Source organism: Alosa sapidissima, chromosome 9 (assembly GCF_018492685.1).
Source record: "Alosa sapidissima isolate fAloSap1 chromosome 9, fAloSap1.pri, whole genome shotgun sequence".
In the NCBI taxonomy this organism is placed as follows: Eukaryota; Metazoa; Chordata; class Actinopteri; order Clupeiformes; family Clupeidae; genus Alosa; species Alosa sapidissima.
The window spans coordinates 8,959,231-8,986,540 of NC_055965.1; the positions used below are offsets into that span (position 1 = coordinate 8,959,231).

General features: G+C 43.6%; 1 protein-coding gene across 1 annotated transcript; it reads left to right on the forward strand.

The window, feature by feature from the left end:
* Positions 1-8,455: 8,455 nt before the first annotated feature.
* LOC121717934 (somatostatin receptor type 5) lies at positions 8,456-27,288 on the forward strand. Its single transcript, XM_042102646.1, has 3 exons — positions 8,456-8,716; positions 24,291-25,083; positions 26,115-27,288. Exons 2-3 carry the CDS (start codon positions 24,340-24,342, stop codon positions 26,937-26,939), a joined length of 1,569 nt encoding a protein of 522 aa, XP_041958580.1. The 5' UTR covers positions 8,456-8,716; positions 24,291-24,339; the 3' UTR covers positions 26,940-27,288.
* The last annotated feature ends 22 nt before the right edge of the window (positions 27,289-27,310 follow it).

Here is a 27,310-nt window from a genome sequence, read left to right on the forward strand (position 1 = left end):
GAGAGGCAACGCATAAGAAATCGTGGAAATTATTAGGCCTTTACATTTAGGTTACATTAAAATGACTACCAAACTGATTTTGTAGAAGTGTCAAAACATAGTAGCCAAGTGGGCTATTACTACTATTCTGATTATTAACATTATTGGTTCTCATATAGTTTGACGTCAATTTCATTTGAAGCCTTGTTCCTTAATTAAATCAACATTGGTTTAGCAGTCACCCACGTTTTATAGACAAGTTACAACATGATTGATCCACTGTTACATTGGCCCACAGGAAGCTTGTAATGTTAAAATAGTATGAAATTATAGATGCTCAACTTTAACAAGTTTAATAATCCTTTCTTATGTGTTATGGTTTGTAGCATATAGTATGTATTTATTTTCATTATAGGCTATTGATTGAATTGTTGTTTATTATTGCTATTCTTCTTAATGTAGGCCTACTTCAAATTGTTTAGGCTACTGTTAAATTTAACTTTGTATTGTTGTTATGTGGCAACTCCATCTGAACCGAATTCGTTTTGGCAGACAGCATTGGGGACAAGGGGAAAGCAGATAATTTAAAATGTGGACTTTATTCCTCCAACAGATCTCATGCATATTATACATAAAAAGTAGGCTAGACCTACAGACTATAGCAACTATAAAATCTCAAAGATATCATTGAAATTGAACCATAACCAAAATAATTAGGTAAGTAGGCTAGCCTTGACCTGAAAAAGGTAGTCTTTACACTGTAAATAGTCTATTTTTGAATGTCCCGAAATTAGATAGAAATCAAACGGCAAATAGCCTATCAGTGATGTTTTATGGTGTTTTTTTATGATGTTTTTATGGTTTTGGGCGTAGGGCATGCGTGACTTAATTAGGCAGATCTTGAGCCTAGGCTATCTAATATGATCGCCTAAGGCTATCCAAGGATGGAGACCTACCCAAAGATATCCAGAAATGGTGTGTGTGACTTGTGATTTGGGTATGCATACCCCTGATATCTCATTGGCATATCAGGAGTCAAAATAAATCAATATTTTCACTGATTCTTAAAAACTCAGGATATGATCAAAGATGCTCCTGATATGCTGGATGTCATAAAAAATATCCGGTCAGTATATCCCCTGATTCAGAGCCTTTTCACCCAGTGGAGTTTTATGGCGTTATGAACTGAACCGTGGGCTGAACATGACATGAAGTAGCCTAGGCTAGTGTCCACAACTCGTGAACGAGGGGATTTCAGTTATGAATTTCAGGGGAAGCAGTAGGAGCAAAACCTAGACTATTATAAGTTATTGTTGTTGTTACTGGTGCGTGGCTCTTGTGTCCCTTGCCAGCCCAGTCCTGTGCCACTATCACTGGTACGGGACAGTGGCACAAGGCGAGCGTGGCACGAGCGTGGTCGTGGGGCACTATAGCGTCTGTATAGCCTACAGTAGGAGTTTTTGCTCCAACTGATGATCGGTTTCTGTTCATTTACTTTTCAGTAATTTTACATTTCGTGTTGGTGTTCTTGGTGTAATAATTTTGATTGCTTCATCTGCCAAGTAATTTGTCAAATACATAGCGAAGTTTGCATGGAAGAGACATGACCTGACAAGAGGACATTGTCTTGCCAACAAATGGTTGGCTGTGTATGGGTATGTAAAACTCTTGGGCCTCTTGCTTAGGTTTCTGCGACTTACTTAATGTGTTGTCCCAAGTACACTGAGTGTTACCTGCTTTGTTCTCTCCCTCCATTCTCCACTGTGCCTGTTCTGCTTATCCAGGACCAAGGACAAGAAGGGTGTGCGATATATGACTGGAATGGTCAGATAAGATAATTTCTTATGTTTGAGGTCCACACGATGGGGCCCTTACACAAATGGAGTTGTGTTGATCCAGCATCTTCCACACCTCCCATAACACTCCCGACTCCAGCCAAATGTTGCATCTTCCTTACCATGTCCCTCTTATAGGTGTACAGAGTACACGGAGGGCTACCCATCCCTTTCACACTGTGTCTTTTATGTAGTTCACACACAAGTGCATAAACACACAAGTGTTCAAACTTTGGAAACTGAAATCTTTTTATTTTTTGGAAACCTAAATGAGTGTCAGACCTCCTTTTTATGTTGCAGTGTCACCATACCTTCCTCCCAGTCTTTTTTGCATTTGTTCCTGTTCTTGTTTTAAACACACATTAAAAACTTAATAAAAATTCTATTGGAACCCTAACATGTATCAGTCATCCTTTTCATGCTGTAGTCTCACCAGCCGGCTGAAATATAAGTTATAAGTATTTTATTGAAATAGTTGATTGCTTATTGAGTTACAAGTGTGTTATTGAAACAATGGGTGTCTTATCTTGCAGTATTAATCATATTTTTCACATTTAAGTTGTTATTGATTCTTATTTAGCCTATGTGTTTTTGACATGTTTATGGCTTAGTCTTAAAATGTTACCAAGGCTGTGTGGTGGCCACCTTTATGCTATTTCTCAAAAGAACTGAACAGATTTAATGCATTGATCAAACTTTTAAAATTTAAGCTGTTAGGCTACTGAATGCCATTCATATATTTGATAGACGTTTATTGCTAGTCTTATAGGCTACAATGATCAAAGTTGTGTGGTAGATTTGGGGGGGGGGGGGGCATCTTCATCTCACCAACCGAACTGAAAAGGACACTGGATCTAATGTCCACACACAAAAAGGATACAAAATGCATAGCCTACGTTTTGACAATGTAAAGTATATGTAGCGTGATACAGGCAAATGTAGGAATCCAATAACAGCTCATGTCCAGCAAGGAAACAAACGTTTAATGTTAGAACTACCAAAGAACATATTTTAGATTGATGTTGCAAACTAATTATACTCGCGATATATAATTGACACTATAATGTAAGCATGCTAACACTCGTTTTTTGGTTTGTTGTAGCCTAATGTTTCCCGTTCAATAACGCACTCGCTGCTGTCTATCCCATTGAAATAACACGAACGCAAAGAGCTGTTTGGAACTGTTGAAGCGTACGTGAACCACGTGACCGCGTGGCGGCGACTTCTCAACTCTCTTTTTCTATGGCTCTGCGTATAGCCAGTCAGTCACACATATAGCAGCTATACGTATAGCCAGCCACATATAGGCTCCCTCTTAAGTTCAGTGTCTGTTGCACGTGATGTAATTCTGAGAATGTTAACTTTGCAAGAAAAGCAAGCACACAAAAGCACTTTCAGACAGCTGAGCAGCTCTGGTCAGAGACCTGTGTGAGCTCGCCTTTCATACTGTCACCACGCATCAGATGTCCAGATAAAAGACCGTGATTACAGTACATGAATAGACTTTAAATGTCTACTCCTTTCAAACAAATTAAGTCCCTGTGGCTATGTAGTGCTTAAGGAGGCCCCAATAGCAGTCTGCTCTACAGGTGACAACTGCAGTCAGCCATTCTGTGGTCACAGGCAGTGGTATAATTATGGAGGGGGGGGGGACTCAGAGAAATGGGATCAAGGTGGCATGGCAGACAAGACAGCTTATTCAAACTAAACAAATAAGGATACACACACACACACACACACACACAAACATGTCAGGTAGACTGGCACAAAGCCGCTCGATATGAACTCTGACAATTTCAAACGGAGAGTTGGATCTCTCAAACGAGTGCCCTTTCATAGCCTACAACACAATTGCAAGAGACAGGTAGCTAGAGAGCGAGAGAGAGAGAGACAGAGTGAGAGAGAGAGAGAGACAGAGTGAGAGAATGGAAAGATGACATAGATGCTGGCAAATATCAACTAATCACATTTTGAAAGTGGAGGTTTCCCTTGAGCTACCTTTTGATTTACTGTGTCAACACGCAGGCAGAGAAGTGCAAACATCATCTCCCGCCTCACGCCAGAGTGTGGGGGAGGAGGGTCTTCTCTGTGTTATCCAGCACACATGCCATTAGTATCCGCTATGACTCACAAGCAACCCTGATCCGCTGGTCAAACCGACCGGTCATCCACATGCGCAGCTGTAGCAGGTCAGAGAGAGGAGAAGTGCAAGGAGCCTCAACACAGGATGCAACAGCGCAAACAGCAGCATGTCTGATAGCCCAAAAGGCCCAAAATGTCCCCGTGATCTGACAGGACAGAACCCTTGACCACTACTTTTTTAACGGGCCTCAGCCAATCAAGTGACACCAACCAAGTGTTTGCGAGGAGCTTTATCGTTATAGACCAGGTAGCCGTAGCGTGACATTGAAGCTTCCACGACTGAAAGCACTTAAGGTGGATGGTTTCGCTGTGTTAGTCATACTAAGCTATGACCCGTGGCGTCACAGCGAGACATTGCTGAGAGGCCAGTGTAAATAGAAGGAAACCAATGTTCACATCTTGAGGAGGATGACAGGGAGCTTTGGGATATAATGACAGATTGCTTGAAAAGTATAGAGAATCGCAAGGGCTTGTAGGAGGTGGTGGTCCTGGTGGTGTGTGTGTATGTGTGTGTGTGTGTGTGCGTGTTTTTTTAGGGGTGGTGGTGTGTGATTGTTTGTGGTTGTTGTGGGTGGCCGATTTGTTGCAGTTGTGATGGTATAATGGGCTATTGATTTCCTGTCCAGCTGTTTCCATAGCGCTTTGACAAGCAACCTGTGATTTCCTCCTTCACCTGCAGGGGATTATAGGGTTTTTGTTGAAGATTATTACAAAAATATACTCTCTTTGGAGCGTTATTACAAAAATATACTCTCTTTGGAATGTTATTACAAAAATATACTCTCTTTGGAGCGCCTCCCACTCATGCTCCGCGGCCTCACGGTTTCTCCTTTATGCTCATTCTCTGTAACCTACAGATAACAACACTTGACAGACTGAAACCATGTTTAGTGTGGCTGTGTGTGTTTTTTGAACCATCACAGATTTGCTCTTTTGAATGGACTCTGCAGCGTTCATGCATCATGACCAACACCGAATGAAAGATAACAAAGGCACATAGAAAGAAGCACAACATGAATGCCTGGGACACTGGAGATGCGTGCTCTATTTGCACATCATTTGTGTAATCTAACTTCATGGACCAATCAAGTACTGGATTGTGTATTGAATTCCTTACACAAACACAAGAGAAAAGGCGACAAACACACACAGTTTACCTTATTCTCTACTCAACTGACTGTAAAACACTGACACACACACACACACACACACACACCTAATTCCACACCAGTTTACCTTATTCCACACCAGTATACCTTATTATTATTATTATTCTCTGCCAAACTGTAAAACACTGACACACACTAACACACACACACACACACACACACACACACACACACACACACACACACTCACACTCACACCTCATTCCATCCATAAAATGTATCATAAATGGAGATCATAAATGGGTGAGGGCATCACTGATTTCATTCATTAACCAGCCTTACCTGTCCGTTTCATCGTCTGCCATTTCTGTTGCATTACTGCCCTTTCTCATCTCATCAGTTCCAAGTCTCCACGGACACCCATAAAAGCACTCTGCCTCACTGTCTGACAATGATGGACCTGACTCACAAAGCACCCCAATATATTTATAGTCTCATTAAAGGCACGTACCATTCAAGAATATTATTGAAGGCCTGTTTTACCGCTATCATTTTATGGAACATTATTGCTCTCTCTATTCATTTATGAGTGTAGAAAACAATGAATACGTACACAACCTTCACCAGAAAAGACGGCTACCTGCTCTTCATTTTGAAGTAAACTTCTCCAGGAGCCCAAGTTCTCTTTGAGGCCCATGGCTTCCTCCCCATAGTGACAGCATTTAGCACTGAGTCAGTTAGCATTGGCTGTTGAATGTCTATAAACTCAATTACAAGCCATTAGTGAATTTCACATGTCATTCGATGAATGCTTAGGTCTTTCATCACTTTCGTCATGACTGTGAATGAGCTGAAATGACTACTGGGGATGACCTGTTCTGATTGACCACGGTCAAGTATGAGCATCAGAGTACAGCTGGAAGATAGTGACAGTGTCATGGCATTGACATATCCACAGATCAATTTTGCTTCCAATTGCAACTGTACGTGAAGAGTTCAGAGGCAAGCATGTGATTGCAAACCAGTTCAATGGAGAAGATTTATTCTGGAGAAAATCCAAACACTAGGGCGATCTCATAATATGGGGTTCAGGAGAAGATACTCCAATGCAACACCGGACAGCAGCAGCCTCGTAGGCAAAAAGCAGTAGCCGTCTCAAGAGAATATGACCTAGATGCCAAGACTAAAATATCATCCAAGCATCAAGCAAAAATCCAAATCCAAAAATATCCAGACACTGCAACATAGAAACAGATATACAGAAATCAAAGTTTAAGGTTTAAATGACAGATTAAGCACACTATTGTAGAGAAAGGCAAAAAAGAGATTGGCATGGGTGCTATTTTAATTCCAAAGGCCAAGGTAACTTTATCAGGATGCACAGTATTCTGGATCCATGAAATAACTGGCCTTTAAAAATAAAAATCTGCCTGTCTCCATGGGAATTTAACATAGGGGTGCCAATACTTATGACCCCTGTATTTTAAGGAAGAACATTTATTTATTTATGATACATTATTCATTCACTAAGAAAATTGGTGTCCTTAAAGGTTAGATATTTCCTCATTTTTCACTTAAGGCATTAAGATCAATTTCCAAAAGATGATTTTATATTCCTCTTTTCAGTCAACTTTAGCATGGGTGCCAATACTTTTGGCCAGCACTGTATGTGAAAAAAAAACTTCCTGAAGCACTTTTGAATTTATTTCCTCCGCATATTAGGTCATATCATAGATTATTATGGCCATTATTTAAACAGTGAAAATAATAATAAAAGAGTTTTTGAACTTTAATGTCACTAATGCTGATTATTCAATGATTCATTTTAATTTAAATATTTAAAATACTTTCACAGCAAAAATTATATATGCGTTTAATTTAGATTAATTAATCACAGAGTATGTAATTAATTCGATTACATTTTTTAATCGATTGACATATCATCGATTGAAATATAATGCACATTGTTTAAACATAAACATAAACAACACACAATGTCCTGCACAATTGCTGACTGCACCTTTAAATACAAATGTGTAAAAGGTTAGGAATGGGGTCAAAAGCATGGGAAGCAAACAAAATAAAATATAAAAGTCTCTAAAGTACAGCTTACTGGGAGTTGCAAACCAGCCAGTATCCAGAAAGAGAAGGTAGCAGTTAATTCTGATAATTGACATTTTGCCAGAGAATAAATTGTGTGGTTCTGACAAGCAGAGTTTTTCTGGGTAACAATTGACATCAGGCTGATTAAATAATTGCAGGATATTCATTTTTGCTGTATGTGTGTGTGTGTGTGTGTGTGTGTGATTTGGAGGTGCAGGAAGTGGAGGTGGCGTACCATCTCTTTGTCATGTTGAAAAATCATTGGCTTCAGCCTTTTACCATGCAAGGACAGCCTGACAACTACCAACTGGGATGAGATTCACTAATCACTGCCATCACCCACTCCATCAATGGGCCAAAATTGCCCTGCTCCAGATTCTGTGTGTCACACCACAGAGTTTCACAAATTTGGCTCTGTGGTAACCACGGGTGATTCTAAAAACGCCTGGTGTTGTTGGTGATGTCCAAAATCATGGCACCAATCTCTCTCTCTTTATATTGCATGTCCACTTCCTCTGAAGACCAGTGGAGATTCTGCGTTTCAGGGTTAATGAGGGTGAGGTCTTGTGTTAATGCAAAGCAGGGCCATCGGGTCGTGAAACGCGCAGTAGCAAGGGGGTCAGCTCTGGAGTCCTTTTGGTTTGGGCCAAATATGAGAAGGCAGCACGTGCTGGAGCTGCCAAGGCCTTTATAAAAAAAATAGCTTCATCCATTAAGACATGTAATAGCCTCACACTAATTTAGCAAAACATTCACGGACCTTCATTATCTTTTTTTTTCTCTGACACAGCCTTTGAAAATGGGCTTTTCCAGGGTACTGCGTGTTCCATAAAGGCATTTGTTACCGCAGCTTGTGACATGCATAACTGCCATAGTTGCCTCTCCTTTATTATTACTTTCACAGCCACAAGACGTAGGGCAAGAGCCAGAGCCGCCAACGCGTAATGACGACTACAGGGCCATATGTATTACCCAATATTCCGCAGCAAACGCGCAAAGTGGTAGCGCGGCGTGAGGTCTAAACGCGCCCAAGCGGAAATGCTCGCTCATATAAATTCCTACATTTTCGCTGGTCGGAAATGTTTTATTTTTTTTTTCTTTTAATCACATGTGTTGGTTTGTCGTTTAATCGCACTTCCTTTACGCACGAACGCGCGCACACAGAAACACACACACATACAGACACATACACACGCACGCACGCACGCACACACATCTCTGTTCTCACTCCAGTAGTCGCTCACTCCCTCTCACTGTTATGACCCGCAGCAGCACTGTGGTGGAGCGCGCTGGTGCAGCACCGTGAGTCGAGAAGAAGCTCCGGAGTGCTCTTCCCCTTGCCACTTCTTGTGTGGGATGCTGTTGCGCCAGCCGAATGGCGACAGCGACGTAATTTTAGCCGTGGATTTGAACGCCTCGAGCACCGTACGTGTTAGACAGTTAGAGAAACTCTAGAGCTGAGTAGGAAAACAGAAACATAACGCAACGTAAGGCAAGCGCGGCGCGCGTCATTAGGCAATGCCTAACCGAAAAGAGTTGTTTATGATGGTAAGTTCTTTTTCCACTCTTATTTGTTATTATTATGATGTTTGTTTATATGATGTAGGCTAACCTTCGTAACATAACATTATTCTGAAGTGACCTTATTATTGGATGGAATGATTGGATGGATAATTCATGTTTACATGTACTGTTTCTGCACGGTGGTGTATCGGTCTCAAATCAGTGTACACATGTGCAGGTTTTGTACAGTTGCGCATGTTCTCCGTTTGCAGTGAGCATAAACATTAGAAAGTCAGCATGTATTTTCACTTTTGGACAAGCAAATGCTTTCTGTGGGGCTGTAGATTTCTAGAGTCCGGTTTATTTTCTGTGTCTTTCATATTGATCATGGGTAAGAAATAAAATGAAGGGAGAAAGCAATACAGGGGCTGGTGTGTGTGTGTGTGTGTGTGTGTGTGTGTGTGTGTACCGGCTGCAAGAAACACTGCCAAACTGGGAGAGGGACCGGTATGAAGGGGTCAACTGTAACCAAGGTAACAACAACCTGTGTGTGGTACCAGACCAGCCTATGCATATGCAGGTGTGAGATCTCTCGTCACACATCACAACAACAACCAGCTCAGAGCAAACACACACATTATCATCTTACTAGAGGCAGAGCAGCCATGACATACACACACACACACAGAATTGAGGAACACCTTTAAGGTGAGACCCTATCACAGGCTGAGAGAGTGTCTGCCCTCTGAACGGAGGGGTGGGTGACTGAGGGGGGCTGCTGTGTTCTGGAATGGGTGTTCTTTGGCAATGGATGTGATGAAGACACCAGACGCGGGTCCTCTGTCACTGTCAACGAAGCCTCTGCCCCTTTATTGATTCCAAATGGTTCACAAACTCCTGCTGAGACTCAAATACATTTCTTCTCTCTCTCTCTCTCTCTCTCTCTCTCTCTCTCTCACACACACACACACACACACACACACACACACACACACACACACACACACACATTCTTCTGACTTTCTCATTCCTCTACTGATTCACACTGACAACATTGATTCACACTTAATTCATCTCATCCTGATCAATCGGATCCAGGAGTCAACATCTGTTCACATCAGCCCCCCCTCTCTGCACACACACACACACACACACAGAGAGGGGGAGGCTGAAGCACTGATGAATACACTCACTCGTTTCTCTCCTCCTCCTCATCTCTCCCCCACCACTGCCTCTCCCTCTCCTTCTCCCTGCCTTTCTTCCTCCCTCCCCCCCTCTCTCTCAATCCATCCATCTATACCTTCCTCTCTGAGTGCAATTAGCAGTTCTTCACCCCTGCCACTCTCCCCCTCTCCAGTTAACATGTGGCACCTCTGGATGCAGCTGGAGATAGAGATGCTCTTTATTTAATTGCGCGCCAGCCTGCCTGGCGAAGCCCCACTAATGGCTTTCATTTGCCAACCTGCTCGTTTAGCCAATTTGGCAGCGATTTGGATGTGTTTATTTGCATTCTGTCATGGGCGAGGTGAAAGTGGCAACATGCGGAAAGGCTTACCCAAGACCGGCGTTCAACTGGGCAATATGCTGTTTGAGTTGTCAAGAAAATAGAACAGATAAATGATCTCGAACCTGCCATGAACGATGAAAAGATAATGCATTTTATGCATCACAAGTCTTTCTCTCTGGTGACGGTCATAAAAGTGTCAACAATAAAAGGCAATGGGAGGCAATAAAACGCATAGGTTACAAACACCGTTTTCCTTTCATGCCTTCAGAATTAGATCCTTGTTTTCCAATCCAGAAACATTTTTAATTGTAGAAAACATAAATGTCATGTCACATCTTTAGTCAGACACATCCATTATGCAGCTCGGCCAGCAGAACAGATTTCACATGGTTTCAGATTTCAGTATGCTACAGTATGCTAAGTGAATATGTATAGTATGCCAAACGTGTTTACTGGGTTGTGGTTTTAATATTAAAACTCTTTACCTATATTCTGGTATATGGAAAATGTACACTGGATATACAAAACTAGAAGGGAAAAAATCTTACATAACACTATGGGATATGTTTATGACATAACACTATGGGATATGTTTATCTATCACCCTTCACCTTTTTTCAAAAAACTGTCTTGGTTGGTTTGTCTTATACCTTATAGATAATATTATTTGTTGTCCTGGCAAGACAGAGGTAGAAAATGTTCTCTGACATGCTAGGCTATATACAGTGTGTGTCTACAGTGGTATAATTAAAATAACAATAATAATAATAAAAATGTCAGATCATCAATATCTCAATAATGTCCTGAATACATTCAGTATAGTATATATAGAATTAAAATCAAATCCTATCCTATCCTATCCAATGAATAATACACAGCTGGAACTGCACATTTTCCTCAGCTGGATAGGAACTGTTTTCAGCCTTTTTGGACTAGGTAACTCCTTGGACTAGGTGGACTCCTTTAAGAATACACTCTCATATACTGATAAACAACGCATTGACCATGCACACATCAGACACAAGAAAACAAGTAGAATAACTGATGGAAAGGAACAGTTGTGGGCGTAGGTGGAAATGGCTTAGATTGAGGCCCTCATCTTCTGGCGGAGATTAATTTGTCAACACTGTATTATTATCGCCGAGCATTCTGGCCACACAAAACAGGCAAAATGCCAGTGGCAGTTCAAACAAAACTTCTACACGCACACACACGCACGCACGCACGCACACGCACACGCACACACACACACACACACACACAGACAGGTTGTTATGTGGGCATTCTGATGTGGGGTGCATGGAGTCCAAGATGACGTCTCTCTCGCCCCCTCCCCCTTCCTCTCCCTCTCACCTTGCCGTGTCAATTTGCTGTCAACAGCTGCCCACATTCTCTGCACCTCTATCTCTGTGGGTCAAAATGACACTTACAATCTTGTCTAAGATGTACACACACACACACACACTCATTTTCATATTAAATTCACACGCATAAACACCCATGTACAGTGCCAACGCCCGGCCTTGACACCCAACAGTAAGTCCCCAGTTTTGTCATTTATTCACTCCCTCTCTCACGCACGCACGCACACACGCACACACACACGCACGCACGGACACACGCACACCTCCCATCCCCCTCGTCAAAATGTGCTGTGTCCAAGAGTAATTGGGCATTTGAAATGGCTCCCTGGAGACATCGTTGTGTCCAGTCCAAAGTTTCCCTTGAACAGTGTCAACTGCACGACTACTCCACGGCCCCCTGGAGCCGAGTGGGGGAACTTCCGAGGGCCGATCTCATGAGGGCCCCCTGTCAGCTAATTGGTCTCCATTAAAATACAGTCTCATTGTCAGGGGCCTCGATGGTTACGCTCCTCTTCGACACACAATCACTGCACAGGATGGCATTTTGCGCCCCTTAAAATGTGATTTTTTTTTTCGGCGGCCGGCTCATTGATCCTTATTTGAAAATGCCGACTCGAGGACATCTGTTGTTCCTTGTTGATGGAACACACTGCCAGTTCCTACAAGGGCAGGGACATGCTTCTCCATTTTCAAAAAACTCCTGAAGACCCAGCTCTTTAGAGAACATCTCCTCTCATAGCAACACTTACAACAAGTCTTACTGATCCTAGCACTCACCAGCCGTCTTAAACTGATAAGTAACTGTTAAAAACAGCACTCACTGATGCACTTATTCTTACTGTACTCTAATGTTTTTAAATTGTCCTAAAATTGTTGAGAATTGCTCAAAAACTTAAACTGTTTACCATGTTGTTAGTCGCTTTGGCTAAAAAAGCATCAGCCAAATGTAATGTAATGTAATGTAATCAAAGACAAACCAGAACGCTGCTACCAACCACCTCCACCACCCACCGCTTATTAGAGCTAAACAATAAGCATGCGCTCCCTAATGGCGTCAGGGCAGTTATGCGCTTTTGAAAAGCCACATTTTATCTACTGGCTTATTTTTTATTTTTTTTACAAAGCATATATTTATTATTGACAATCAGACAGGTCCCACAAAAGGCCGGCCGGGGCTGTCTGAACCGTTTGGCCGCAGAGGTCAGTGGGAACGCTCGCACTGAGTGTTCTCTGATGCTCTTCACACACCAATTAATGCCCCAGCATTCTCTGGACCTCCGCAGAGCGCTAGTAAATGGTGTAGCTACACAAAGCAAAACGACACTGACCATCTGACTCAGAGTGTGCTGAAATCACCCACACTTACCATCTGAATCAGAGTGTGCTGAAATCACCCACACTGACCATCTGACTCAAAGTGTGCTGAAATCACCCACACTGACCATCTGACTCAGAGTGTGCTGACCATCTGACTCAGAGTGTGCTGAAATCACCCACACTGACCATCTGACTCAGAGTGTGCTGAAATCACCCACACTGACCATCTGACTCAGGGCCCGTCCACACGGAGACGCTTTTTAGGTTAAACGCAGAGGTTTTGCTTCGTCCTGGCCAAACGAATCCTGTAAACGCACTGCCCGAAACCGCACTTTTCTGAAACCTGGTCCCAGAGTGGAGAAATCTGAAACCGTAGCCCGTTTGAATTCGTTTAGACAGCGAAACCGCACATCCTGCTTGCGTATCGATGATGTCATCGCCACACCTCAGCTACCCTGGACTTGCACTTATAGTATTGCCTAACAATACTAGTTTTCATACATGACATTACCTACGATTACACTCCGTAAGATAAATATCACAACTGGTGCTGCGCAGCGCCGATAGCTTATGACTTGGTGGACTGAACACTGTTTTTTCCCGGTGTTTTTTAATGCATTCTAGCTACTGTCAGTGACGCGAGAGAACTTAAGTTATTAGGAAAGTGCGGTGTAAGTTTAGGATACATTAATTTGTGCGTAGTGCCAGTGTCATTCATTTATTTTACATGTCTTACAACATATATACATGCATTCACAGTCGAGTGAAATCAGATATAAGCATACAAAGACGCTTAGAACTCACGTTAAGCCGATGGTAGCACACTGAATGCAAATGCGCGATTTGATTTGATGCAGGCAAATGTATTGACTGTTACTAACAAAGGTTTTATAGCAATATTATAAATGTGGCGACAGAATAGCCTAGAACTTGGGTAAGCCTTGCGTTTAGTAGCCTAATTGCGGTGATAGCCAAAACTAATGTGAATCACGGACTATCCTACAACCAAAGAAAGTAAAGGTGATTAGTAGGCCTACCTGCGTTAGCCAAATAAAGGACGGGACTGCATCCTTCACAAACCATAAAATAAAGTTTATTAGTTTTACAGTTGACTACAGTTGACAGTTCACCATCAGTCCACACAAACAATTCTGGTTTCCTTGCACTAGCCATTTTGTCATAGCCTATTCTGTCTGTTTGTAAAGCACAAACTTTGGTCAATTTCTGTAAAGAAACAGTGCCACCTATATGCCTGGGGTGTGAAGTAATGTGTTGAGTCGTGTTGAGATGGATCCGTTTGGACGCAAATATTCTTGATGCGGTTTCAGGGAAGACGGAGGAAAAAAAGATCGGTTTCGTACGTGTGGACTAGCCCTCAGAGTGTGCTGAAATCACCTACAAGGAAGCATGTGAATGCACTTTACACACCATTCTTCAGAGCACTTAATTATTATTAATACTTTCGACAGTTTGCCGGTTAAACCTGAGGGATGATTCTCTGCGCTTGATTTTATGAAATGAATGTCATTAGTTATTTGCTTATGGATGTAGTCATGTTTCTATCATGTGTTTGAGTTGAACAACTGTGTTCCAGCTAAACCATGAGATTCACCTCAAGCTTGAGAAAGTCATTAAGACGTCAGCAGAAGCTTGGCAGACTATCGTTTACAAACCCAGAGACATCTGCCCTACAGTTTTGATGACACACATGAATGTCTGCATCACTGAACTGTACAGTACGTGTTCTTCCCTTTGTGGTCAGGGGCTGATGTTAATCTCAAGACGTAAAACATCTGTCCAGTTCAGATGTTTATCTGTGGTGACTTCACAACCTTATCAGTGGCTCCATGTCCCGGCAACAGATCAGACCATATATCAGTCCAGTCCAAGCTGTCAATCAACACTAGTCCCCTCCCTCTGATCTCCACCCTACCTACCCATCCATCCACCCACCAAACACTCACCCACCCACTCACCCACCCCAACTAATTTTGGACACCCCACATAAATCAGCCAGGGCCAGTCCAGCAGCCCCCCAGTCCCCATGGCAACGTGCCCTGATGATCCACCTCTGGACGACGACAAAGGCAACGGGAACAAAGGCGAGAGGTGGTGAAGGTGGTGGTGGAGGGGTGGAGGGCACTTTGGCTATCTCTCTCTCTCTCTCTCTGTGGCACGGGGAGATTGCACCTCTCCTTATTGTGGGCCCTGGAGATTAGGCTGGTATCTATTGTGTGCTTCATTAGAGTCAGCAGCGCCGACCGGAAAGGGGGTTGCGAAGGGCTGCACTGTATCACCGCCATAACAGGCGTGCCGGACACAGCAGTGTGTGTGTGGGGGGGGGGGGGGCGGTGTGTGTGTGTGTGTGTGCGGGTGCGTGTGCGTGTGCGCGTGCGCGTGGGTGCGCGTGTGGGTGTGTGTGGGTGTGGTTGTGTGGGTGTGTGGGGGTGTGGGTGTGTGGGTGTGTGTGTGTGTGTTGGGAGGGAGGGAGGGAGGGAGGGGAGCAGGAAGCTAATGCTAGGAGACGGAGGGAGCATGGAGAGGTCTCTGCTCGCACATGGCACTCTCAACCAAGATGCTTCCTCTCTTTTCAGTGAACAGCCCCCGAAAACCCTCACGAAACACTCCTGAGCCAGAGGCGAGGAAAAGAAAGCTTTTATGGCCGCCCTTTCTGTGTGTGGGCATTAATAAAGTGAAGTGTGGGGCTAAGTGAAGAGGAGATAACCACTCCTGCCCTCCTCTCTCTCTCTCTCGCAGCTGAGCCTCCTTCAGGTACAGCGTTGGTGGCCCGGTTGCCGAGAGATCCTTGAATGGCACTAGACACCATAAGGATGACGAAGGCCACTCGGTAGTAGGGGCTTGGTGGTGCATCAAATACGCTGGAAAATGGCCAGTGTCTTTGAGTGTGCTGTGTCCAGCTTTTACCTCAGACTCCCCTCATACTTAACAAGGAACAAGGAAGCCTTGTCTGTTTGAGGAGCTTTTTTCTGTGGCACTAAGGCCCCTCTCCTGCCTGAACATGAATACATGGTGTGCTTAGTACCTATGGACATCGCTAACATAAGAGTTGAATTCGGTTGAGTTTTAAAAACACATTTTGTAATGTTTGACTAAATCTTCCTCATATTTAACAGACTCTTAGTTCAGTATGGAATATTGTGCGGTCTGAGAAAGAGAAAAAAAAAACACCAAGACATTGGAGGGGAAAAACATTCCAATAACATTCAACCAATTAAACTTTGAGGGTATGGTAGTACGGACAGAGGAGCATATGAGGATATTTGAAAAAAAGAAAGAAAAAAACACTGACTTCACCTTTGGTGCTCTAACTATAATGCAACAGAAATTATCAAAGACCGTTTGCAGTCTTATAATTAGTATGGCTAATGCCAAGAGACTGCACCAGATGGTGAGTAAATGTAGCCTACTTACCACACAGCAATCTCAATTTAAAACCAGTCCCCACTAACGATGTGTGATTCTTCTAGAGCCTTGTAATCACTTACAATCAGGCTCAGTTTGTGTGCTAACAGTAAGTGAGACTCTTAAACACAGCGTACACAATCTATCACCCATTTGCCCAGCACTTCGTATCTATTTTTAGATCCGTCTCAGTGTTTTGCCAAATTTCCAATACAACATGTCAGTGTTATGAGCATAGAATAAATATGTAAAGGAATTGGACTGAAACTTGACACTCTGCACTTGTCCTTTTCCCTCCCAACACTTTTCTTTCTTTTTTTTTTGCCTCATCAATTGGTGACTTTATCAGCCCGTGGCAGACCAGACCAACAGATGCTCCGCATGAATGGCTGACTGATTGGAGTATGTGCTCTTGTCCACTGTGTAGCTGGCCGTCTAAAAGCAAGCACTGGAGATCTGAACCCAATCTGTTGAAAAACAGAGGGCACAAATACAAATCAAAAACTATTTTGTTACAAACTAGAAATACTGGCTCATAAAATGTAACAAAATAAAATACAAAATACTGATGTGAAAAAAATGTATTTAAGTAAAATACAAGTAACTAGATGTACCGCATAGCGGTACAAAATATGACCGCCGCTCAGTCCTGTACAGCCGTTCCGCGAAAATAAATCACACTTCAATTTGTCTCCATATTTTACTCCATCCCCCACTCTTGAAACTTTTGTGTATGCTTGTTTGGCATGCCTGAGTGTGTGTGTGCGGCTGCACAGAAAGTAGCCTACTGGTGCTGAAAAGGTGAATAGATTGTAGAATAGCCAAAGAAGATGTAGCATTGTTATAAAACCTTTAAAATCTCTAAAAAATCACAAGTAGGGCAGTTCATCACAGTTCATCCATTGCAACTGGATTGATGAAAGGTCACTTACACCTGTAGGCTACATTGTATTTGGGAAAAGCAAAAGGTATCAGCATAATGATATTTATTTATTTATTTATTTATTTATGTATTTTTAAACAAAAACATCTCTGTCAGTTCCATGCCGTTTTCAGCAGCTATCAAAAACAAAGGTCATTTTTGGATGGATGGATTTTTTGTGAATGTTTCTTCTTCTACATGATTTTAGTCATCTTTCGTTCATGTAATACTTTATTGTCAATGCACAAATTAAGTAACAGTAGGCCTAGTCTGAAACGTTATTGTTAATGCACAAATTAAGTAACAGTAGCCTAGTCTGAAACGAAATGCTGTTTTACATCTAACCAGTGGTGCAAATAACTGACATGTCCAAATGGGCCTTGATGAAATGCGTCGCTAGACTGTTCATACACACTTTAACGGGCCAAAGTTGAAGAGCTTTTGTCCGTTATTGTTAGTGAAAATATAGGCTGATTCATGTTCCCTTGCATTGTTTAACTGAGGTCCATGGCTAGTCTGGCTTTCATCAGACCAAGCTCAATCTTTTAAGAAATCAAAAAATAAATAGCGGGCATATCAGGCTGGGTTCACCCAGCCTAGTCCATAGGCACCCGATATTGTTTAATTTTCCGATTGAGATATACACGCTCTGGTTATTCTAAATGCAAAAATGCATCAGGGAGTTATGACAAAACGGTAAATAACAAACTAGATCCTAATAGAAAGCTAGCTTCCCTAAGCTACAGGTAGGATTATAAGGTAGGCCTATTTACAACATAAATTGCCAATAGGCTATGCTGGCGACACAAATAAAATCTCCTTTGGAAACCAATGGCTTACGCCTTACAGTATCAAGCGGACTTAAACTGTCATATCGTGGCGAAAAATTGTAATAACATTCAAGCAGCTCCATGAGTCAAGGAAAGCGCGAATGAAGTAGCCACTTCTAAATGGGACCCACTACACAGTAGCTTAAGGTGTGTTGCTAAAGCAGCCATAATGAAATGAAGGTGTCATTGTTTGGATACTTCACACACACGTGCTTTTTAATTTCACAAGACTACAACTACCAAGCTGTAATCAAAGCACATCGATTCCCCTCTCACACCATGCACGCACTTAAAACAAAATAAACAGGCGTCTCAGTCTCACGCATGTATAGGCAAAACTGTATCAGACCGGTGTAACGTTGGTAAATCTTCCATTGCACAGAATGATTTTGTAGCACGTGCAATAAATGACAGTCGAAAGATACAAACAGTGCTGCTATACATTTGCTTGGTATAACCGCATTTATAGTTTTCTACAAATGCAATAAATCAAATGCCTCCATCACTCAACCAACGCTAACGGTAACATTACCTAGGTCCTTATTGATATTACAAGATTAACGTACCTGCAGTAAAAACCAAGCATGTCCGATAAACATCCTGAGATTTATTTCGGCTTCAAGAAGAAATGGGAATTACACTTCATGTGAACATCGTCCTATCCTTATTAGATGTTCGCTGCGGTAAATTACAGTCCTTGTATGAAGCGTCCATTGTTTTTTTCCAACCCACTTTTAACGTCCAACAAAATTACGTCTCACTGCAACGATGCGCCATCTAGTGGACAAACGACTACTTCTCGCCAATACTGAAAATGCAGCCATGATGATGATGATGAATATTTATTTTGGCTTTCTTTTAATCCTACTGAACCCCGGGGACGAAATGACATTTTTCCGTAAAAGTCTAATGGGGCTACATACCCACCACATTTCATGTACCCCGGTGGTTCGGTGTCCCGGGTATCAATGACCAAAAATTCAGGGAGTAGATGACGGGAAAAATTCTTGAATTGTGTGCATGTGTGCGTGTACAAGTTTATGTTTATGTGTGTGGGTGTGGGTGTGTGTGTGTGTGTGTGTGTATGTGCGTGCTTGTGTGTTTGCCTGCGTATGTGTGTTTGTGCATGTGCATGCATGCGTACATATGTCTACTGTGTGAGTATGTGTCATACGTATGATTACTGTAAATGTATGTGTGTGCGTGTGTATCTGTTTGTGTATACACACCCACACACACCCACACACATAAACACAAATTTGTACACGCACACATGCACACAATTCAAGAATTTTTCCCGTCATCTACTCCCTGAATTTTTGGTCATTGATACCCGGGACACCGAACCACCGGGGTACATGAAATTTGGTGGGTATGTAGCCCCACTAGACTTTTACGGAAAAATTTCATTTCGTCCCCGGGGACCACCACCACCACCCCCCACCCCCCGTGCTGGGCCCCCTGAACCGCAAAAAAAAAACAGTTTTTCCTAAATAACTACCTGAACCGTGGCACTGAGGATGAAGAATCTTTTATGGTATGTTGGTCTCAAGGGCCCACATCAACCTGGCTCATAATCACTCATTTGTGATTTGCACCCCCACCCCCCGGTAAAAAATGAAAATGCAATATTATTCTGCTTTAATCGCCCCTATCTTCAGTTAAGATGTTCAGAACTGCACCAAATTTTATGTGTATGATTGACCTGGCATTCTCTGGGGGTATGCCAAGTTTCATAGAATTTCATCCATGGGGGGGGTCTAAAAAAATTAGGTTATGTGTACATTTAGTGACTGTACACTCATTGGCCTGTAAATGGCGGTGCACACATATACACATGTACACACACAGGCACCCACATACTATCGGTATTAGAACGGCCGATACATAATTACAAATTCAGTAGGATTAAAAGAAAGCCAAAATAAATATTCATCATCATCATCATGGCTGCATTTTCAGTATTGGCGAGAAGTAGTCGTTTGTCCACTAGATGGCGCATCGTTGCAGTGAGACGTAATTTTGTTGGAAGTTAAAAGTGGGTTGGAAAAAACAATGGACGCTTCCTACAAGGACTGTAATTTACCGCAGCGAACATCTAATAAGGATAGGAGATGTTCACATGAAGTGTAATTCCCATTTCTTCTTGAAGCCGAAATAAATCTGAGGATGTTTATCGGACATGCTTGGTTTTTACTGCAGGTACGTTAATCTTGTAATATCAATAAGGACCTAGGTAATGTTACCATTAGCGTTGGTTGAGTGATGGAGGCATTTGATTGATTGCATTTGTAGAAAACTATAAATGCGGTTATACCAAGCAAATGTATAGCAGCACTGTTTGTATCTTTCGACTGTCATTTATTGCACGTGCTACAAAATCATTCTGTGCAATGGAAGATTTACCAACGTTACACTACACCGGTCTGATACAGTTTTGCCTATACATGCGTGAGACTGAGACGCCAGTTTATTTTGTTTTAAGTGCGTGCAGGGTGTGAGAGGGGAATCGATGTGCTTTGATTACAGCTTGGTAGTTGTAGTCTGTGAAATTAAAAAGCACGTGTGTGTGAAGTATCCAAACAATGACACCTTCATTTCATTATGGCTGCTTTAGCAAAACACCTTAAGCTACTGTGTAGTGGGTCCCATTTAGAAGTGGCTACTTCATTCCCGCTTTCCTTGACTCATGGAGCTGCGTGAATGTTATTACAACTTTTCGCCACGATATGACAGTTTAAGTCCGCTTGATACTGTAAGGCGTAAGCCAAAGGAGATTTTATTTGTGTCGCCAGCATAGCCTATTGACAATTTATGTTGTAAATAGGCCTACCTTATAATCCTACCTGTAGTTTAGGGAAGCTAACAGCTTTCTATTAGGATCTAGTTTGTTAGTTACCGTTTTGTCATAACTCCCTGATGCATTTTTGCATTTAGAATAGCCAGAGCGTGTATATCTCAATCGGAAAATTAAACAATATCGGGTGCCTATGGACTAGGCTGGGTGAACCCAGCCTGATCTGCCCACTATTTATTTTTTGATTTCTTAAAAGATTGAGCTTGGTCTGATGAAAGCCAGACTAGCCATGGACCTCAGTTAAACAATGCAAGGGAACATGAATCAGCCTATATTTGCACGAACAATAACGGACAAAAGCTCTTCAACTTTGGCCCGTTTAAATGTGTATTAACAGTCTAGCGACGCATTTCATCAAGGCCCATTTGGACATGTCAGTTATTTGCACCACTGGTTAGATGTAAAACAGCGTTTCGTTTCAGACTAGGCTACTGTTACTTAATTTGTGCATTAACAATAACGTTTCAGACTACTGTTACTTAATTTGTGCATTGACAATAAAGTATTACATGAACTAAAGATGACTAAAATCTTATGTAGAAGAAGAAACATTCACAAAAAATCCATCCATCCAAAAATGACCTTTGTTTTTGATAGCTGTTGAAAACGGCATGGAACTGACAGAGATGTTTTTGTTTATAAATACATAAAAAATAAATAAATAACATTATGCTGATACCTTTTGCTTTTCCCAAATACAATGTAGCCTACAGGTGTAAGTGACCTTTCATCAATCCAGTTGCAATGGATGAACTGTGATGAACTGCCCTACTTGTGATTGTTTAGAGATTTTAAAGGTTTTATAACAATGCTACATCTTCTTTGGCTATTCTACAATCTATTCACCTTTTCAGCACCAGTAGGCTACTTTCTGTGCAGCCGCACACACACACTCAGGCATGCCAAACAAGCATACACAAAAGTTTCAAGAGTGGGGGATGGAGTAAAATATGGAGACAAATTGAAGTGTGATTTATTTTCGCGGAACGGATGTACAGGACTGAGCGGCGGTCATATTTTGTACCGCTATGCGGTACATCTAGTTATCTATTTTCTGATTGGCTGGCAGAGGGCTATTAATTCTGTACACTGGGGCTCCTATGAAGTAGATCTGGTAAAAATGTAACCAGCGTCCCATATCAATGTAAACGATGTTTGAACTGACAAGAAGCAGACTTCGCAACAGTGGAATCAACTGTAACATAGCAAACTACCCACCATGATTTCCCATAACCAATGAATGTAGTACGACAAATTTAACAGGTCGGCCTCTTTTTTAACTAATCTGCATTTGCCTTTTTGTGCTATAAATGCATGCCTGTTGCCTACATACATGACTGGCAACATGGGGGACAAACAGAGTAACATCCTGTAAGGTGTCCTGATATGCAGAATTAATGAACTTGTTGGAGAAAACTCTTCCTGCATCGGGGAGGTCTTTGCATCCGTCTCCTCCATTATTTCTGCAGACCTCGGCGGATGTTATCCCTGGCATGAATCCTCATGTCAAATCCTTTAAGAGGTTTTAATACTGTCCTGTAGGGAGAATGAACATCAGCTATTAGGTATTCAAGGTCATGGGGTCAAAGGTCATCATATGGGGTCCATGTCCTGATGTTCTCCCTCAGTATCTTATCTGTATCGTTTTCAAATTTTAGTCTTGTAGCACTTGACACACCTGACAATTCAAGCTCCTAAAGTTTGTTACTTTTTATTCTTTTTCAACTTTCAATGTTGTAAGGGGATGATGAAACAGAAAAAGACAGATATAATGGTTTAAATGGTCTAAAGTAATTACATATGTATTTAAAATACATATAATTAAAATACTGCCCATGTCTGTTGTTGAAAAATAACAACCTGCCAAAATGTGGGAGGGCCTCATCCTCTCTTCTATACTTGGTCAACATGACCTAACCCATAATAAATGTGAATCAGGCATGTGGCAAAAAAATCCCTTGTGGTTAAACATAAGACGAATGAATTAACGTGTCCTCAACCCTCACAAATAAATGTGCTACGGAAGAATAAAGCAACATAAAATTAGCAGAAGCCCTGAATAGGCTGTCAGCTGTAATCACTCGCTTTCGTTGTTAATAGGCGCGCCCGTGTTTTCAGCCACGTTTGGGTGTGCAGACGGTGAGTGTGCGCTCCGCTGCTAATCCAATCTCCATTCCCCGCTAGTAACCATTAGCCAGCCAGCGGCGTGTGGGAGTGACGGACGGGCAACTTTCATTATGAGGTGTTGATAGCAACCCAATAAACTCAATGCACACACCTGGGTGTGTTGCAGAACCCACGTATGTATGCGCCGCGTGTGTGATTGTGAACTCGATGCATTAATCTGTGACCATAAGCCACATCCGGCACATCTTAATGCAAAGTTGTTTTTCTTGAGGCTTGGTTTTTTGTTGTTGTTAATGCTCCAGAAGATATTCCTGAGTGAACATGGTCACTCTCAATTATCTTCAACCGCTGTGTACATTGCATGTAATTGGATGTTTACATTCACTTGGTTTTAATATCTGTTATGCCCTGTGGCTTCACAGCATATGTGAGGGCTATACTAGGAGTGCACCTGCTGACATCCCAACCTGCAAAAAGTCATTTCATGGAGGTAGCCCTCCCATTTTAGGGAGGTAGCCCCTATAACCTCAATCACCACCACCCCCACTGACATACATCACATCTCTTTTTAATGCAAATGTGAGGTGCTGATGGCCACAGGTAAGTTAAGGCCTACTTAAAGAGAGTAGAGAAGTGCCGGCGCCGCACACTCTGACTCCATAGCAATGTTTTTATTAATGATGTTTCAGCCTTGGGCCTTATGATCTGAAGAAGGACTTTATGATCTGATAAAGGGCCCAGGCTGAAACGTTATCATTAATAAAAACATTAATATGGAGCCAGAGTGTCCGGCGCTTCTGTACCCCCTCTCTATACATCACATCTTGAGTCTTGGGAAGTCTGTGCCTGTCCTGTGACCCATGCAGGGGGAATCTTATAGTTAACGGTTGTATCAGCGATTTCAGGCCCAAAAAAGGCCCAAACATAAATTATCACATTCATCTAATCTTTCCTAACAATCCGCTAGCTGCCTGCCCCATAAGCAGGCCGTCAAAAAAACGTGTCTCTGTTGGCAGCCTAGGCTCCGAGATCTGTACACAAAAACAATTGCTACCAACAAGGGTTGGCAACCCACTCAAAGGCAAAATAAAGTGTTTCAACCAATAACCCGACGAGATGCACGTTTAGGAGTGTTTTAATTACACGGGAGGGATGGGGGAGGGAGTAGCGAGCTAGCTCTCTGTTTTGTTTGAACATCAACAGAAGTGACGTATCCCGCCATCGCTGATACAACCTTTAACGCTCCTCTCCTCTCTGTCTCTCATTTCACAGTGCTGATGCCCTGCCAGTGTCTAAGGCCACCACTTCCTCCACCTCCGCAATGCACCCAGACATGGCCACTGGTCTCTCCATGATGCCCCCCTCCACCCTGTGGGAGAACAGCTCCTCCCTCCCTGGGGACGACTCCTACCTGCTCCTGAACGACTCCTCTGGGAACTGGACGCTAGTGGCAGGGGACAACGGCGGTGGCGGCCCTGGCGGGTTCATGCCAAGCGTGGCGGGCATGCTCATCTCGCTGATCTACGTGACGGTGTGCGTGGTGGGCCTGGGCGGCAACACCCTGGTGATCCACATCGTGCTGCACTACTCGCGTCCCGAGTCCATCACCAACATCTACATCCTGAACCTGGCCATCGCCGACGAGCTCTTCATGCTGGGCCTGCCCTTCCTGGCCGTCCAGAACGCTCTGCTCTCCTGGCCGTTCGGCTCGCTCATGTGCCGCCTGGTCATGACGGTGGACGCCATCAACCAGTTCACCAGCATCTTCTGCCTGACGGTGATGAGCATCGACCGCTACCTGGCCGTGGTCCACCCCATTCGCTCGGCCAAGTGGCGGCAGCCGCGCGTCGCCAAGGCCGTCAACGCCACCGTCTGGGCCGTCTCCATGGTGACGGTGCTGCCGGTGGTGGTGTACGCCGACGTCCTGCGCGACGGCAACTGCAGCATTGTGTGGCCCGAGCCCGCCGAGGTCTGGAAGGCCTCGTTCATCGTCTACACGTCGGTCGTGGGCTTCTTCGCACCCCTGCTGGTCATCTGCCTGTGCTACCTGCTCATTGTGGTCAAGGTGAGCGCCTCGATTTCCCCCTGAGAGGGGATCTGTCCCTGATTAAACTTGACCATCAGCTCTCCGCCAAGAGACAGAGCAAGGCGAGACAATAAACCCACACATTGTTTTTGTCCGCAGTACTAGCGAGGGGGATGTTTTACATTGTCAATGCACAGGTTTAGCAGACCAGATTAAGTCCCTGCTGCATCCTAACCGCAGAGTTGTCTAGCCATGGACGGACGTACAGTAGACTTGAATATCGATTTTTCGCTGCTTGAGAGTCTCATTAGATGTAATCTAGAATTCTCTCACTAAAATGTGCTTCCCTAGTTAATTTCTTCTGAGCCGTGTCTAAGCTGTGGAGTTCTCCTCAGAGAATAAGTCATGCTTCATCATCATTATTTTTTTTTTCCCTGGACTGTCTTTAAGAGAGTTCTGAAATGAGGGTTTTACCCTTGCACAACTCTAATTGGCTCCCCTCTGTGGCTGGCAGCCCCGACCTCATTAGGAGCCACTGATATAGTGAACATTTTATGTTTGGAGTGGACATTTGGACAGACACCGTGTGGCCACTGTAAAGTTACCAGAGAACTGGTAGTTAGTGGCTCTGATTTCAGTACAAGGTGACAACCACAGAAGAGTTAAGAGGAGCAGAATGAACATAAGCGATGTTAACTCATGACACTTCTTATTATACCAGGGACCTTGATGATGCATATTACCATGGATACTAGTTAGTGCACGAATCTTACTGTATGACTAATTCCAAAGTGAAAAATTGTACCGAGCACGTCACTGTCCTCTCCATTGAGTCGTTTACTTCCTCATTTGTGTTCCTTTTTAATAATATGGAACTCAGCCCAGCAGGGGAATGTCCATTCTATTCTTGTTAAGACTATAAGAGCAACCACAGCGACCGTTGGTTTGTTGTAATGCTAACATTGTAATGCTAATACACAGGAAATGACTGTAATGCTAACGAGGCTTTTGAAGGACAGTGAGATATACTGTACCTTCTTCAAAACTCACCTGCCATCTTTTCCCTGCAGGTGCGGAGCGCGGGGCGCAAGGCCCGAGCGGCCTCGGTGCGCCGGCGCAAGTCGGAGCGCAAGATCACGCGCATGGTGGTGGTGGTGGTGGCCGTGTTCGTGCTGTGCTGGCTGCCCTTCTACGTGCTCAACATCGTCAACCTGCTGGTGCTGCTGCCGCCCGAGCTGCGCGGCCTCTACTACTTCGTGGTGGTGCTCTCGTACGCCAACAGCTGCGCTAACCCTATCCTCTACGGCTTCCTGTCCGACAACTTCAAGCGCGGCTTCCGCAAGGCCCTGTGCCGCTCCTCCCGGAGGGTGGAGAGCCAGAGGGCAGGCGGAGGCGGGGGAGCGGCCGGTCAGACGACCGGCGAGCAGCAGAGGCGCCCAGGGAGGGCAGCCACCGTGGGCGAAAGGCACCTGCCCGCCGAGGAGAGGCCCAAGTGGGAGTTGAACACCCAGAACAGCTTGATAGCCACCGTGAACCCGGAAGAGGAGGAAGAGGAGGAGGAAGATGGGGAGGGAGAGCAGGAAGGGGTGACACAGGAGGAGGAGGAGGAGGAGGGGGGTGGTGTCCAGATGGTGGAGATCTGCAAGATCGCGCAGAACGGTAACGGGTCGGTGGAGGGACCCAGGGGACGCTTCACACAGACAAGGAAGCTGGAGGCAGGCGCTGCCCCAGGGCACGAGACTAATAACGGGGATCTGACGCCAAGGGAAGGCCTCGGCTCGGGGCCCACAGTGGTCATTCCCCTGGTGGTCAACGGAGCCCGGAGCGGCAACGTCAGATCTCTCCCCGACGTCTCTGTGGAAAACAGCTCCGTGCTCGAAATCAGCTACCTATAACACGTTACCTGACTACGAGCTCTGAATAAACCTGACTATAAGCCCTGGTGTTCATTAGCCAGGTAATCAGGCTGTGAATAGCAGCTGAAACCCTCAGGTCCATGAAGGAAAATAATTTGAAGGAAAAAAAAAAAAACACACTAAGGATAGGCCTATGTAGATTTAGAAATGACTTCAAATCCTTTGACTTAATAACATGACTTTCTCTCACGACTGAACAAAAGCATGACTGTAGACAGACGTTGGCTCAGTTCCAGCAGAGTTTACAGTAGGTTCGCACTGGAGTGGAGTGAACTGGAGTAGAGGGGGATACGTGTTGTTTGTGTACTGGTATTCTGTAACCATCACACGCTGCTGTACAAGCTGCCTCA

Coding starts and splice junctions, on each gene's coding strand:
- LOC121717934 (XM_042102646.1), top strand. CDS start 24,340: ATGCACCCAGACATGGCCACTGGTCTCTCCATGATGCCCCCCTCCACC. Junction 25,084..26,114: donor ACCTGCTCATTGTGGTCAAG/GTGAGCGCCTCG, acceptor TTTTCCCTGCAG/GTGCGGAGCGCGGGGCGCAA.